Raw genomic sequence first — 14,441 nt, 5'->3', positions numbered from 1 at the left:
TGGGCAGGGGAGTCGGGAGAGGATAAAACCTCCCCATTTGAACTGGCTTCTCGGGCCCAAAGGCCTGGGGGTTGGATGCCGACTCCTTGCTCTCCGCACAGGCTGGATTAATGCAATATTTCCCGTACCAGGAAGACCCCTCCTCTAGAGTCGGATGGCCCATCTACTAGCCCCACGCTTCCTGTTCAGCAGGTTTGTCTGAGATGGAGTCCCGTCTCCACCCAGTTCCCCTCCTGTGCAGCCTCGGTCCTGCTCTTTCTGGCCTCCCCGTCTCGTCTCTGTGCAAATATGCTCAGGAAAAGGGGGGTCAGGGCTCCAACTCCCATTTCGGCTGTAGCTGCCTCTCACTGCCTTCTGCACTGTAGGAGGCCGGCGGGCACGCCCCTGCCCTTCTCTCGTGGCCATTGGCTGCTGCTGGACCGGCCCCTTCCTCCCCAGCCAGAGCATTTGAGATTTTGGAGTGGCCCAATCCTCCCCACAGAACTCACCAGGGTTTCAACATGGTCACCATCAAGGATCGGGCAGTTTTGCAAACTATTTTCCACCCAAATGTTCCCTTTGATGAAGATTACCAGGAGGAGCCGGGGAAGCAACAAGCAATTCAAGGTGATGACTCACTTCCAGCGCAGGGGGGTGGGGGGGGTGTTTTCACAAACTTCAGAGGCTTCCATCTTTGCAAGCTCTCAGGAGGGAGGAGATGCCTCCAATCTCTGGGCTCACAACAGATTCCTTAACCTGTTTCTCACAAACCATTTCCCAATCAGTCACTTGAAAGGGCTGGTCGGCAGAGAGATTTTGCCCATCATTCTCCAGGGAGGAGAACGTTGGCAAGCTGCTTTCAGACACTCGGCCACCTTTGTTCATGCTTCAAAGCGCCGCCATGAGGCCGTAGGGCTCAGGGCTTAACCTGTACTTCCTTCCCATTGAAGGGCAGCCCACCTTTCAGAAGGCCAGCCGAGTGGCCATCAAGGGGGTGGGGGAGGCAAGGCTGCCTCCACAGAGGACTTGCTTGGGACCCATCCTTTCTGGGGTGGCATTGGCATCTGGCTGGCTCTCAAGATTATTAGTTGCCAGAGCTGGCCCCCTTTTTCCTGCTTCTCTCTCTGGTGACAGAAGGCGGCTTTGATCCTGAGCTGCTGAGGCAAGCCACTCATCTGGAGGCCCAGGGAATAGCAGCAGCCGAAGGCGGAGACCTGGGCCTGGCCCTGGAAAAATTGAGCCAAGCCATCCAGCTGCTTCCAGCGCGAGCCTCGGCCTTCAACAACCGTGCACAGGCTCTTCGGCTCAAAGGGGACGTCGCAAGTAAGTGCACTCAGGGCTCCAACCCTCCTCCCCTCCCTCCACTGGAGACCATGGCTGTCCTCCCCTGGGGTAGGGAGGGACGGAGGGCACCCAGGCAGGGCATCTGCTTCAGCCCAAGGCAAAACCATCGCTTTGTATCCGCTAGGGTCTCTTCACCTTAAGCAGAGCATTCTTGGGTTTTGTTGGGTCCCTGAGCAAAATTGCCAGCAGCTGTTCCAGAAGTAGAATGTCTTTTCGCCAGAGGGGTTTCCATCCATTGGGACAACCGGTCATACAGACACTGGCAGGTGGCTGGGGTGCCTCCTGAACATCCACTCTCCCCGTTTGATCCGATACCCAAATCAATAGGACTCACAATTAGGCCAAAAAGAAAGGAACCCAAACCTCAGAGGCACCTAGGATAGAAAAGCAGAAGGGGACCATCCCATGTCCCCTGGCCAGGCCCATCCCTCCCTCCCTCCAGCCCAAGCTGCTGGAAATGGGACAAGGGTGCAGAGGGCAGCTCCTCCTCCTCCTCCGCCCGTTGAGGGCTCCGGTTTCCTGGAGCCCACAGAAAAGGTGCCTGTTTACACAAGGCACTGACCCCACGCTTATTTGACTAACTTGGCCCCGCGTTCTTTTCCCATCCCATCAGAGGCGCTGGAAGACTTGGAGGCAGCCCTGACACTCAGCAAAGGGGCTGGGCCGGTGGCACGCCAAGGTTTTGTACAACGCGGGCTGATCCAGCGGTTGCAAGGCGAGGACGAAGCGGCCCGGAGCAGCTTTGAGCAGGCGGCCGCCCTGGGCAGCAGCTTTGCCCGCCGACAGCTGGCGCTGATGAACCCTTACGCAGCGCTCTGCAACCAGATGTTGTCGGAAGTGATGAGGAAGGCTCACCCGAAAGGGGCGAAGGAGGCTTGCTGAGCCTGACGTTTTGGGGGGAGGGGGGTGCGAAGGGGCAGCTGAATAAATCCCACGGCTTGAGACGCGAACCCAGGTCTGCTTTTGTCGCCCCAGTCCCCGCTCAGCAGTTCCGGGCACAGCAGCCCCCTCCGAAGGAGGCAGGGAGGGAAGAGGCCCCCGCTGGGCACGGCTTTCTCAGGTGGCATCTCTCGGTCCCCAAGGCGGGTGGCGGCGGCGGTATTCGGGCAGGATCGCGAGCCTTCGGACCGAGAAATCCAGGTCGGGATTTCTGACGTGCCGCTCGGCTGCAAAACGCTGCAGCCGCATCCCGGAGGTGACCGGCCTGCGGTGCTCCGGCCCTTTCCGCCTCGCCGCGCAGCTCAGGATGGAGGCGGCTCAGTGTCCCGCAGCGCCAGGCGCCCCACCCCGCGGGCTCTGCTTGCAGTCCCCGGGGCATCGCCTCCGGTCCCCCCGACGGCCCCGGAGAGGCTGCTCGGCGCCCGGAGACCCCCCGGCCGCGCCGTTGCAGCTGCTGCTGCTGCTGCCGTTCTTACTGCAGCGCGCCATGCCAGGTAGGGCGGCGGAAGGCACGCTTTTCTCTGGCGGGCCACGGCTCCCCCCGGCCGGTAACCTCCGCTCCGCTCCGCCGCAGGCGCCGTGGCGACACGGGAGACCAGGATCGACGGGCGGGCTCTGTCGCTGAGCAGCTTGCGGGAGGCCGAGAGCCGCGCCTTCACCTGCCTGGCCGCGGCCCCCAACCTCACCTGGTACCTCAACGGGGAGCGGCAGGAGAGCAACGCATCCGGGAGGCCCCTGGTCGCCGCCGGCGACGCCTCGGAGGAGGGCGCCAGCGGCACTTTCGTGGTGACGGCGCGGCGCGTGGACCACCGGCTGGACTGCGCCGCCACCGACCCGGCCACGGGGCACGTCTCCACCGCCTCGGTTCTCCTCAACGTGCAGTGTGAGCATGGGCGGGCGGGCGGATGGGGGGGGGGCTCCGGAGGGAAGCGGCGGGATGGAGGCTGACCGGCGCGGCTGCGGCCCTCTGCACCAATGCAGTTCAGCCCGAAATCGTCAAGGTGGACGCCCGTTACAGCGAAGCGAGCGAGCCCGGCCTCCTGCTGGTGCTCTTCGTGCTGGTCCAAGCCAACCCGCCAGCCGACGTGACTTGGGTGGACCAGGACGGGCAGGTGACGGTCAATGCCTCCCGCTTCCTGCTGCTGGACGCCCAGACCTACCCCTGGCTCGCCAACCACACCGTGAGGGTGCAGCTGCACGGCCCGCCCCGGAACGCCTCCCTCCGCGCCTCCAACGACCTGGGCGTCGCCAGCTCCTCCGTTCCGGTGCCCGGTATGTAGAAGGGCTGATGGGAAGGGCCTGGGAGCGGGGCAGGTGCACAGCCTCCACCTGGCACAAGGCCTGCCTTCCTGCCCTCTTGGAGGTCTCGGGAGTCCCCAGATGCCAGCCTTCCTTCCATAGCCCAGAGGGGAGCCTGTCTCCCTGCCAAGCCAGCCCCCCCCCCCCCCATGTATGGCAACCGTCTGCTGCCTTTCCTGCCCTTGGCTTGTAGGAAGCAGACATTCAGCCGCTTGAATGGCCCTGCCAACATTCCTCCTCCAAGGCTTCTTCCCAGAGGCCAGAGCAGCTTTCCTGCATGCAGAGAGGGAGGCTGCTGGGCCAGGGAGCACCAGCAAGCGGAAGGGCAGCTTGCTTTGCTGGATGAGGCATCTCTGGCTCCTCCAGGTCTCCTGGCCGTCCAACTTGAACTGCCTCTGGTGGCCCTGGTGGGGGCTGCGGCTCTGGTGATACTCCTGAGTTTCGGGGTGCTAATCAGCTGGACTCTTTCCCAGGCAGCCAAACAATCGGCAGGTAGGTGCAGGAGAAGCCTTTTCAGCCTGGGCTGGCTCCATCTCCTTGCTGGGAGCCTAACGCCTTCCTTTCTCTCCTTCTTCTGTAGGACAAGGCCCAGCAGCGCAGCTTCCTCCGAGGTCACCTTCTGGGACTACTAGAGGGAGGTAAATGCCCCCGTTTGCTCTGTAGCCTCTTTTGGGAATAGCTTATGCAGAGCTTATATGCCCAACCCCAGAGAAGAATGTCAGGCTCAGAGAAAGGTAAACTCCCAAGACCTCCGTGGCCTTGAAGGGGGGGGGGGGCTGGGAGAAGCTCCTTGCTCTGCATTTCCCACAGCAACGTCCTGCAGCCGAAGGAAGCCCGCCTGCCACGGGCAAACAGGTCCCTCCCTTCCAACCTCCAACTCAACGACCTTGCACCAGAACCACAAAGTGAGTGGTGGTGATTGGGGGGGGGGGGGCTGGGAAAGGGGCTGGCCTGCCAAGGTCACTGCTCCAGCCCTCTTTCCTTCGACTCCAAAGGTAGAACAAATGCAGAGCAAGATGGAGATTCCGTTTCGGAGTCAAAAAACCACCCGGACCTTGCTGAACAAGGTAGCAAAACCTTCTGCCATTGGGGGTGGGGGGGGGTGAAGCTGCACCCATTTGGCCAAGCGCCTCTCAGTTTAGTTCTGAAACATAGGAAATGCTGGCATTCAACACCAAATTAATACATCTAATTCTGTAGCAGAAAAGGCTGTCAAATAGTGAAAAAGTTCCCATTTCAAGAGGCCCACCTTGTGCTAGAGAAGACTGCTGTGCGGTCACCACCCCACGGAGTCATGAGACGGGCCAGAAGAACGTTTGTCCTAAGAAGCATTTTAGGGCCTTTCCCCCGCTTTGCTAGTGGGAGGCTCGCCCGGAAAAAAAGGCCAGCGGCTGCATCAGACTTACCTAGCCCAGCTTCCTTTTACCAGCCACCCTGGATGCTTTGGCAAAACGCAATCCTGCCGGGCAAGGGCAGCACCCTTGCTGCCCTCTAGTATTTCAAGCATGCTACCAGAGGAAGGAAGCTGCTTTTGGGAAAGGCACCCAGTTATACCTGCCCAGTTCCTTACTTCCCTGCAGCTGAATCTCCTCAGAAGCAAATCATCTCTGTGGGATGATCCTGCGTGCTCATGGATAGTTTCAAGGAAACCTTTTAAAAATCCTGCAGAAGTAACTGCTGCGGACCAAATTCTACATCCTCTTTTTCTGTCTCTGCAGGCTTGGGTCAATTTCTTACCGTCGGATATATTTATAGAGCCACTAGTATGAGTAGCGATGAAATCTGGCTGTGAAGACTATCAGCATGTCCACCCGCAGCACAGGGAAGCAAGCGAGGCACGGAGGAGTGTGGGCAAAAGGCACCAGGAGTAGCTCTGCTTTTCACACTGGAACAGGATGGTGAGGGCACCTCTGGTGGCGAAGGCATCCCCAGCAGGATCCGGTCCTGGACAACAGGCTGGTCTTTACAGCAGCTGCCCCGTTTCTCCTTCCAAGAGGAGGACTGCCTTCCTAAGCTCCCCTTTGCCATCCACAGACCAGGAAGGCCATCGCCATACGCATCTCAGCTTAGGATGGTAGCTTTGCAACTTCTACGCTCAATGAATAAATGGCTGTAGATAAGATGTTACCTGTTTCCCCCCTGCCTGGATTTGGCTCCGAGGCTGCTATGAAAAGGACTCTCGGTCCCTGTGGTGTAAAAGTGGCCTAATCAGCACAGAGCCCAGAATGCCAGGCCCAGGCGGGTGGTGGCGGCGTGGGTTGCTTTAAAAGGGAGAGCAGGCTGCTGGACCCATTCCATGGGCAGCCTTAGCCTAGCTCTGCTTTGCTCCCCAGAGCCCCCAACCCCATGGGCAGCTGTGGCCCAACAAAGAGACGCCAAGTCTCGGCTTGTACACCATCTCTCGAGAGGCAGACTAACACCTACAACAAAACTTTATTACACAAATATTACACTGGATTATCACCTGAGTGAGCAAGGCCAGCAACAACTCCAAGGGAATGGGAGCTGGAAACCTCTCTTAAATGCCCCTCTGAGGTTAACAGCACCATTATTTAAACACGAGGAGGCAGGATGCGGCGACCTTCCCTCTCAGGTGAAGCTTAAAGCATCCGTCTCTCCAGCCTGTGAGGGGGGGTTGGAGGGGGGGCTGGCAACCTTCTTGCCCTCAGCCAAAGCCTTGAAATGCTGCAAAAAAGAAGAAACCACCAATAGGGTGAATCTGATTTCCGCTTCCTGCGGAGACCGTTTCTTCCCGAGTCTCCTGGTGAAAGCAAGAATAAGACCTTTCAAGCAGGCCCCACCCAGGTGGGTAGCAATGATAGCAGCTCTTCTGCTTACCTGAGAATTTTTGAACTCAGAGTACAGTGAGAACAGGGTGTGCAGAGGTTGGATGTGACCCTTGTAGACAGGAATGTCCAGAATGGCTGGAGAAAAATCCCAAAAGAGAAGCTCCAGGTTCAACTTCATCAAGCGGAACCCAGAGACCCTGCCAGGTGCCGGACAGTCCATGAGACGTCTGGTTGCAGAGCCATTTGGTTCAGTATAATTAATCCTTCAGCGAGCATGCTGGGCACGGGGTCAGGGCACTCACCACAGATGATGTCTGTATACTCAGCTAAGCTGCAGTCAACGTCAGCGGTCGGGAGGCTCACCTGGGGGCAAGAGAGGGAGGCTTAAGGCTGGCTGTGCGCTCTGCATGAAGCCGCTCACGGTCCTGCTGGAAGCCCCAGAGAAACCAGTGAGAGAACACGGGGCAGAACTTACCCATTGTGGGGAGCTCACCATACCTTTCCCAGCAATTCTTCAAACTCCGGAGACCATTCCTGCATCAGCGTATCTATGTCGGGCATCGGCCTGCAAAGGACGGGCAGCCCTGAGAGCCGGCCAACTGGGGGCACCGTGGGAGCGCTCCCCCATGGGCGGCCCTGCGGGTGTAACGAGGGGAAAGGCGGGGAGCATCGGGGAGCTCCTCGCGGGACCTCAAGGCAGACCTAGCATAATGGACGGTGGCTGGAGGCTTGCAACGGTGGAGTTCGCTGATGCTCTCGATCCAGCTGTCCACAGCTTTGGGGTTCTTCTCCGCGTTCTCAAGGCTCTTGACTTTCACCTGCTGCTAGAAACACCAACGGGGGCCCCCCGTCAGCGGCCTGGGCCTGCTGGGCTGGCTTCCTACCCATTTGCTTCCCCCTCCACCTACAGCCACGTTATGCTGCTTTGAGTTCTCGGTGAGCCACAAGGAAAGTACGGTGGGATCCGACTGTTTGGTGGACGGCTCATCCAGCATTAACAAGCCCAGATTATCCGGCTTCCCATCCGGGCGTGGAACCTGCAGGAAATGAGCCACAGCAAGATCTTTTCAAAGGTCCCAAAGGGGCAGAGCAAACCCCCGAGCCCAGTGCTCAGCCTCTCCCCCCCCCCCCCCACAGGAGGCTCAGGGAAAGGGCTCCAGGGGACAAACGCTCCTCCACCCCCCCCCCCCACAGGGCATTGGGTGGGCAGCACCCAGGCTCCTTGGCACCTTCAAGAAGGCATCGATGTCTCCCACGGCCGGAATGAAGTCCGGGATGAAAGGCTTCAGCTTGTGCTCCAGGTCGATCATTTGGGAAGAATACCTGAGGGGTGGGAGGCGCTGAGTGCGGCCCAGGACCCCCCCCCCCGCCTCCCGCCCCCCCTCACCTCCGGATGTACTGGAACAGCTCCTTCACCTCCAGGGAGACGGGCAGGTAGTCGTAGTCGGCCGAGTTGTAGGCCCTGCGGAGGGGAAAAGCTCAGCCCAGAGCCACCCCCTTCGCCCCGCCACCCCCGCCGCCGCCCCCACGCTACCCCTCCAGCGGGGCGCCGTGCTCGTCGTCCTCATCGTCCTCGTCCTCGTCCGAGTCGGTCTCCGAGGAGTCCTCGTCGTCGTCCTCCACCTCGTGGCCGCTGAAGCGCCGCCCGGAACCCAGCGGGCCGCCGCCGCCGCCCTTCTTTTCGGGCTGCAGCAGGGCGCCCGCGGGCCGGTCGGGGGCGGCGACGGGGGCCCAGCCGGGCGCGCGCGGCGGGGTGCTCGCTCCCTTCAGGGCCGCCGGGCCGCCCTCGCCGCCCTCCTCGTCCTCGTCGCTGCTGTCCTTGCAGGAGGGGCGCGCGGGACGCGGACCTGCGGGCGGGGACAACGGCTGCGTCACGGGGGGCGGCGGCGGCGGCGGCGCGCGGCCCCCTCCGGCCCGCCCGTCCCCACCGGGCGCCCACCGGGCTGCGGCGGGCTGGGCGCGTAGATGCTGGCCACGTCCTCCGTCTCGTTCACGTCCAGGCTCTCGTCGTAGGGCTGGTTCTCCACGAGCCGCGTCTAAAGCAAAGAAAATAGAGAAGCGCGAGGGACGGCGGCTCGCCGGCGCCCAGGTCCCGGACGCGCCCCCGGCCCGGCCCCGCACCTGCAGCCCGGGCTCGGGCGGCGACGGCGGCGCTCCGCTCATGTTCCGTCGGGGGCCGCGGCGAGCCCGTCGCCAGGCAACGGGAGGCCGGAGTCGTCCTCTCGCGAGAGCCGGCGGCCTTTTCCCCGCCCCCTCGGGCCGACCGCGCCTGCGCGGTCACGCCGCTTCCGCCTGAGATACGTGGCTCGCCGCCATCTTGTGCGGGAGTCGGAAGCAGCGGAGACGCGGCGCCCAGCAGAAGCTCCACGGAGGTCGCCGCCGCCGCCGCCGCCGCCGCCGCCATGGTGAGGCCCGTGCGGGACGCGCCCCTGCCCCGCGGCCAGGAGCCTGCTGGGCCGGGCCGGAGAGGCGGCCGCGGCGCCCGGCCTCCGGAACCTCCTCTCGAGCGCGGTGGGCCTTCCTGTCTCCCCCCTCCGCAGGTGCTCCTGGCCGCCGCGGTCTGCACGAAAGCGGGGAAGGCCATCGTGTCGCGCCAGTTCGTGGAGATGACGCGGACGCGCATCGAGGGGCTGCTGGCGGCCTTCCCCAAGCTGATGAACACGGGGAAGCAGCACACCTTCGTGGAGACGGAGAGCGTCCGCTACGTCTACCAGCCGCTGGAGAAGCTCTACATGGTGCTCATCACCACCAAGAACAGCAACATCCTGGAGGACCTGGAGACGCTGCGGCTCTTCTCCCGGGTGGTAAGCCGGCGGGGTGGGGCGGGCTGGGGGTCTGGGAGCGGGCAGCCTTTCCCTGAGCGGCCTCCCCCGTCGCTCGCGCAGATCCCCGAGTACTGCCGGGCGCTGGAGGAGAACGAGATCGCCGAGCACTGCTTCGACCTCATCTTCGCCTTCGACGAGATCGTCGCCCTGGGCTACCGGGAGAACGTCAACCTGGCCCAGATCCGGACCTTCACCGAGATGGATTCCCACGAGGAGAAGGTCTTCAGGGCCGTCCGCGAGGTAGGTGGAGGCTCCCCTGGCTCCCCTGGGGAAGGTGGCCGCTTCTTTCCTCTTTCCTGCTCTGGGTCAAAGCTCCGGCTTCTTCTTTTCAAGACCCAAGAACGGGAGGCCAAGGCTGAGATGCGCCGGAAAGCCAAGGAGCTGCAACAAGCCAGGAGGGATGCCGAGCGGCGGGGCACCAAAGCTCCAGGATTTGGGGGCTTTGGCAACTCAGCCGTATCAGGAGGGACCCTCGCCGCTATGATCACCGAAACCATCATGGAGTCAGAAAAGCCAAAAATAACTCCGGCTCCAACTAGGTCTGTCTTCTGTCTTTTTCTTGGGGGGGGGGGGGGGGATCGGTTGTGAAAGGCAAATGGGTTGCAAGAGAGGCTTTACGGGTAGTCCTCGACTTACGACCACAATTGAGCTCAAGGTTTCTGTTGCTGAGACAGCGGTTGGGTGAACTTTGCCCAATTTTGTGAGCTTTTTGCCCCAGTTGTTAAGTGAATCACTGCAGTTGTTAATTTAGTAATATGGTTGTTAAGTGAATCTAGCTTACTCCTTGACTTTGCTGTCAGCAAGTCACAAAAGGGGGGGGTCACATGACCCTGGGACGCTGCAGCCAGACGTGGACTTTGGACGTGAACTTTGGACGAGGTGACCATCATGAGTGTGGGAAATGGTCATAAACCACTTTTTCCGGTGCCATACCTTTGATCGGTCACTAAATGCACTGAGCTGAGACTATCTGCATTGCTTTGTGGAGGTCGTAATTGTTTCCCTGCTTGCGTAAAGATTCAGAATGACTTGTGGTTCCTTGGGATTTCTCTCACCTGAAGAGCCAGTTTCATTTCTTTCTTAATCAAGTGGGCCGTGCAGAGCAAGGGAGGCAGGGAAGGTCTTGCTGTGCTCTTCCTCTGGGCAAAATGTCTCATGCATTTTGTTTCGTTTGTTTAGACCTTGTGGCTCAAACAAGGCACTTAAGCTCGGCACTAAAGGAAAAGAAGTGGATAATTTTGTGGATAAACTAAAATCCGAAGGGGAAAATATCGTTGCTTCCTCAGTTGGCAAACGTTCCTCAAATGCAGCAGCTGTTCTTGCTCCGCCCATTAACATGGAGAGGTATGTGTATTACCCAGGAATGCAGGGAGGCACACAGCATCCTGCACAGCAGAGACCAGGTCTGTCTAGCCCAAACCCATCCCGGGATCCCCGTCCTCTGGAGCGCAAATACCTTTAGTTGCCTTTCGAGCAGGAGCTCAGCAGCCAGGTGCAGTTTGGGTACAGTTGAGTGCAGCTTTGAGCTTTGTTACCTTAAGCCAAAGGGAGCTTTTTAACCCTTGGCTTGATAGCTGAGTCACTGTGGTCTCCTTTGTCCCAAGCTGTGAGCCATAAGGAGACTATAGTCATGCTGCAGGTTGGCACAGTGGCGTTTGGGTTCTCAGCAAACTTGCAAGGGTCAACACTGTAACACGATGATGCGTGACGGGTCTGTCTGCAAAGAGGCAGGGCTGCGGAAGGGCTGCTCCTCTCTTGGTGCCTGGGAAGCACGGAGGCACCTAACGCCTGGTCCCCTGGCCGCTCCTCTCTTCTAGCGTGCACATGAAGGTAGAGGAGAAGATCTCACTCACCTGTGGCCGGGATGGGGGGCTTCAAAACATGGAGCTGCATGGCATGATCATGCTGCGGATCCTGGATGAAAAGTTTGCTCGGATTTGTATCCACATTGAGAATGAGGACAAGAAGGGTGTGCAGCTCCAGGTAAGGTTGGCTGGAGGTTAGGATCAGGGATATTTTGGGGTGAAGCAGCTTGGCTGACGGGAGGCTCCCTTTTCAGACTCACCCCAATGTAGACAAGAAGCTTTTTACATCAGAGTCGGTGATTGGCTTGAAAAACCCAGATAAGTCGTTCCCCATCAATAGTGACGTGGGAGTGCTGAAGTGGCGGCTGCAAACGACGGAGGAGTCTTTCATTCCGCTGACCAGTGAGTTGCTTCGGTTCAGGGAGTAGCAGAGGCGGAAGCCGGTCAGCCTGCGTCCTGCTTCTGTCCCTGCTGAGGACGTTTGGGGCTCCTTGATGGAACCATCTCAGCCGGCTTTCCTTTTGGATCCTAGTTAACTGCTGGCCCTCCGAAAGCGGCAACAACTGTGACGTCAACATCGAATATGAGCTGCAGGAGGACAACCTGGAGTTAAACGACGTGGTCATCGCCATCCCTTTGCCGTGAGTAATTGTCTTGCCCGCCAGGAACCTTCCCACGCACCAATGGTGCCAGTTCCGGGATGGTGGGGAGTTCAGCGCTAACTCATTGTTGGTTCTCTAGGCCTGGTGTGGGGGCGCCTGTAATTGGAGAGATTAATGGTGAATACCGCCACGATAGCCGGAAAAACCTCCTCGAGTGGTGCTTGCCAGTGGTTGATGCCAAAAACAAAAGTGGCAGCCTGGAGTTCAGCATCGCAGGGCGACCAAATGACTTCTTCCCCGTGAACGTTTCCTTTGTCTCCAAGAAGAACTTTTGCAACATTCAGGTGTGTCTCGCGGGGGGCTGAATGGCAGCTGTTTCCCTTCTCCTTTGCTCTGCCCTGTTTGGAGGAAGCTGCCTATCGAAGCAAAAGGGAGCTGGCCGACCAGCTGCTTCTCCGTGGAATGGTGCCCTGGGCCTCTGTCCCTGTCCGCATCCAGCACTGTTCCTTCAGGACGCCCCCGTTGTTCACCAAAACCTCCACCTGGAGAAGTCAGAGGACGGGTAGTGGGTCTTGCCTCATGGAGCCGCAGCAAAGCGCCCTTCCCAACGGAGTGCATGTCTTTTCTTTCTGCAGGTCACCAAAGTGACCCAGGTGGATGAGAACAGCCCTGTGAAATTCTCCACGGAGACCACCTTCCTCGTGGACAAGTATGAGATCCTGTAGCCCTTGCGGAAGGGGAGCTGCAAGCAAGGCCAAGGCTGGCTACTTACAGAGAGAGAGAGAGCTGCATCCATCCGCATCGGGGGCGGGGGGGGGACACGTTGACGTTTGTTTACCCACTGACCTTATTTCCCAGGTCCCGACTGCTCAGGCAGGGAGAGACTTCCTGCTTCTCTGGCACAGCTGCCTCACCTTGGCCGGCACCTTCTCACCCCACCCCACCCTTTTCTTCCTCAGAGGGTACCCCAGAACTCCCTGCTGGCTCCAGATGCAGCGTCAAGGAGACTGCTACCATGGGAGAGGAATAGGGCTAGCAGCCCCCCTTTTCTGGTGCTGTGCAGACCTTGCCAATCCATCTGGTCCTGAGCCGGGGTGGGGTGGGGGGAGCGTTCATGCTTGTGCAGCTCTTGCCTGAAAGCTCCTCCCTCCTCTTGATCCTTTTTTCTGGCTGCTTCTCTGACTTTGAGATCCTGGCAATCTCGGGGACTTGGGGGCAGGGAAGCCTGGGGCACCTTCAATGCATTGGGCTGTGCTCCCCTGCTGAAGAAGACTCCGGCCTCTCCTGCACCACCTCTGTCCCGAGAGCCCCGGGTGGGGGCCACGAATCAAACCGACTGGAGATTTGCCTGCCTGATTCTTAATATGGGGTTCAGTTTAATTCTATTGTCAAATGCAATTTACTCTCAAACGACGTTGAAGGTAACACTGAAATAAGGTTTTGGAACCCTGCAAAATAATTACAGCCTGTATGACACATTCCAGTGTGTGCGAAGAATCGTTGCTCCTGAATCTAATAAAGAACATTTTAAAAGGAAAAAAAAGGTGCTCTTTAGCTCTGGGCAAACAAGGACTCAGCTTATGTCCTGAAGCAGCGCTAGATCCCAGGAGTAGTTGCTGCAGGAGGGGGGGGGGCTAATCTGAGGAAATTAATGGAGCGTTTCCCCCCCCCCCCTATACTGGGACCAACCAGAAATGAGAAGGCACAGCTGGCAGATGGGGGCTCAGAGCAGAAAGGATGGAGGGCTCCAGTGCCAGAGGAGCACCTTGGGCTGCAGCAGGCATGAGGCTAAACCCTAATTGAGCTTCTGTGCTTGGGAGCCTCAGGCTAAGATGTACCTTGCGATGATCCTGGGAAATGTGTGTGTGGTGTGAGGTGGCCAGCTGCATTTCCCTCACAATAAAAAGTCGGGTTGAAATAAGGGGCCCTTGGTGCTCTCTGAGCCTCTTGCAGATGTTTCGTCACCATTAGTGATGCTGATGTTGCCTAGTTTGGGTAATGAGGACTTCCCTACACATTTAATCTCATGCTCCCTAAAGTGCGCATCTGAGTTGGTCTGTGCCTTGATTCCTGCCACATCCGGAGGACACGCAAGGCCACGGCTGAATCGGAGGCCCTGGGCTTTCAGCTCACATGCTTCAAATCTATTTGTCCAGAGTCTCTCCAGGCAAGATGGCAAGAGGAGCAAATGGGAAGCTTCACCCTCGGGAGCACTCGGGGAAGGCGGTCAAAGGCCAGGCCAAACTCTGCACTAGCTCTCCCTGCACCCAACCTGTGCCCTTTTCTCACTTTCCCCAGAGCTGCACCTGGTGGCATGTGCACAGTGAAGTGCAGGGATTTGCCTGAGCTATTTATGCCACAAGCATCAACAGATTCTTAATGGGGAGGGGAGCAACTTCCCCCCTAGGTCGGTTTTTAGGTAAAGAGAAAAAGGCTGTGGAGGAGAGAGACTCTTCTCCCCCCCCTAAGACGGGATGATGATGGGCCTTAGCCGAGTAAGCTTTCCTTCAGAAGTTGTGGGTGGCTCATCGCTGGAGGGTTTTAAGAAAAGACTGGACAGCCACCTATCTGAAATGGTCTATAGGGTCTCCAGCTTGGGCAGGGGGTTGGACTAGAAGACCTCCAAGGTCCCTTGGGTTGAAGTCGAAATGCCTGGGCTGCCCTCCCATAGGTCAGTCACCAGCTGACAACCTCCTGCCACGTGCCCCGTCCGGCTCCCTTGAGCTGCCACAGGAGTGGCTGGGAGGGCCTGAGCTGGGCTCTCTCACCCAGACCCACCTTGCCCGCAGCAGCACTTGCAAATCTTCCTCTGGCTGCTGTGGCTTCTCGTCGTCATGGGATTGATGGTTTCCAGATGTT

The 14,441-nt window shown here is 59.0% G+C and overlaps 4 protein-coding genes across 6 annotated transcripts; 3 read left to right on the top strand and 1 right to left on the bottom strand.

Moving 5' to 3' along the window:
* Positions 1-431: 431 nt before the first annotated feature.
* Positions 432-2,267, top strand: TTC36 (tetratricopeptide repeat domain 36). Of its 2 annotated transcripts, none has more exons than XM_032228911.1 (3): positions 432-606; positions 1,117-1,302; positions 1,937-2,267. In XM_032228911.1, exons 1-3 carry the CDS (start codon positions 501-503, stop codon positions 2,203-2,205), a joined length of 561 nt encoding a protein of 186 aa, XP_032084802.1. In that variant the 5' UTR covers positions 432-500; the 3' UTR covers positions 2,206-2,267. The 2 variants fall into 2 exon arrangements, with proteins under 2 accessions (XP_032084802.1, XP_032084801.1); XM_032228910.1 differs by having other exon boundaries at positions 435-606; positions 1,114-1,302.
* A 100-nt stretch (positions 2,268-2,367) lies between these two features.
* On the top strand, positions 2,368-5,683 carry TMEM25 (transmembrane protein 25). Its single transcript, XM_032228905.1, has 8 exons — positions 2,368-2,756; positions 2,837-3,145; positions 3,244-3,534; positions 3,928-4,053; positions 4,142-4,199; positions 4,372-4,466; positions 4,557-4,628; positions 5,280-5,683. The coding sequence occupies exons 1-8, from the start codon at positions 2,570-2,572 to the stop codon at positions 5,351-5,353; spliced, it is 1,212 nt and encodes a 403-aa protein (XP_032084796.1). The 5' UTR covers positions 2,368-2,569; the 3' UTR covers positions 5,354-5,683.
* Positions 5,684-5,962: 279 nt separating this feature from the next.
* Positions 5,963-8,581, bottom strand: IFT46 (intraflagellar transport 46). 2 transcript variants are annotated; one of them, XM_032228907.1, is made up of 11 exons: positions 8,472-8,581; positions 8,290-8,386; positions 7,885-8,197; positions 7,738-7,812; positions 7,580-7,673; positions 7,259-7,387; positions 7,053-7,174; positions 6,849-6,915; positions 6,653-6,713; positions 6,400-6,485; positions 5,963-6,246 (listed from the first exon to the last, which is right to left on the bottom strand). In XM_032228907.1, exons 1-11 carry the CDS (start codon positions 8,511-8,513, stop codon positions 6,151-6,153), a joined length of 1,182 nt encoding a protein of 393 aa, XP_032084798.1. In that variant the 5' UTR covers positions 8,514-8,581; the 3' UTR covers positions 5,963-6,150. The 2 variants fall into 2 exon arrangements, with proteins under 2 accessions (XP_032084798.1, XP_032084799.1); XM_032228908.1 differs by having other exon boundaries at positions 7,053-7,171.
* A 61-nt stretch (positions 8,582-8,642) lies between these two features.
* Positions 8,643-13,008, top strand: ARCN1 (archain 1). Its single transcript, XM_032228906.1, has 10 exons — positions 8,643-8,755; positions 8,891-9,154; positions 9,236-9,415; positions 9,509-9,714; positions 10,355-10,519; positions 10,993-11,158; positions 11,235-11,382; positions 11,513-11,621; positions 11,722-11,926; positions 12,218-13,008. Exons 1-10 carry the CDS (start codon positions 8,753-8,755, stop codon positions 12,305-12,307), a joined length of 1,536 nt encoding a protein of 511 aa, XP_032084797.1. The 5' UTR covers positions 8,643-8,752; the 3' UTR covers positions 12,308-13,008.
* Positions 13,009-14,441: the final 1,433 nt, after the last annotated feature.

Source organism: Thamnophis elegans, chromosome 13 (genome assembly GCF_009769535.1).
Source record: "Thamnophis elegans isolate rThaEle1 chromosome 13, rThaEle1.pri, whole genome shotgun sequence".
In the NCBI taxonomy this organism is placed as follows: Eukaryota; Metazoa; Chordata; class Lepidosauria; order Squamata; family Colubridae; genus Thamnophis; species Thamnophis elegans.
This window is presented reverse-complemented; position numbering and strand designations above follow the sequence as displayed.

Coding starts and splice junctions, on each gene's coding strand:
- ARCN1 (XM_032228906.1), top strand. Junction 9,155..9,235: donor TGCGGCTCTTCTCCCGGGTG/GTAAGCCGGCGG, acceptor TCGCTCGCGCAG/ATCCCCGAGTACTGCCGGGC. Junction 11,622..11,721: donor GTCATCGCCATCCCTTTGCC/GTGAGTAATTGT, acceptor TTGGTTCTCTAG/GCCTGGTGTGGGGGCGCCTG.
- TTC36 (XM_032228910.1), top strand. CDS start 501: ATGGTCACCATCAAGGATCGGGCAGTTTTGCAAACTATTTTCCACCCA. Junction 607..1,113: donor GAAGCAACAAGCAATTCAAG/GTGATGACTCAC, acceptor CTCTGGTGACAG/AAGGCGGCTTTGATCCTGAG. Junction 1,303..1,936: donor GCTCAAAGGGGACGTCGCAA/GTAAGTGCACTC, acceptor CCATCCCATCAG/AGGCGCTGGAAGACTTGGAG.
- IFT46 (XM_032228907.1), bottom strand. CDS start 8,513: ATGAGCGGAGCGCCGCCGTCGCCGCCCGAGCCCGGGCTGCAG. Junction 6,916..7,052: donor GCCACCGTCCATTATGCTAG/GTCTGCCTTGAG, acceptor CGTCCTTTGCAG/GCCGATGCCCGACATAGATA. Junction 6,714..6,848: donor TTGAAGAATTGCTGGGAAAG/GTATGGTGAGCT, acceptor TCTTGCCCCCAG/GTGAGCCTCCCGACCGCTGA.
- TMEM25 (XM_032228905.1), top strand. CDS start 2,570: ATGGAGGCGGCTCAGTGTCCCGCAGCGCCAGGCGCCCCACCCCGCGGG. Junction 3,146..3,243: donor GGTTCTCCTCAACGTGCAGT/GTGAGCATGGGC, acceptor GCACCAATGCAG/TTCAGCCCGAAATCGTCAAG. Junction 4,467..4,556: donor CCTTGCACCAGAACCACAAA/GTGAGTGGTGGT, acceptor TCGACTCCAAAG/GTAGAACAAATGCAGAGCAA.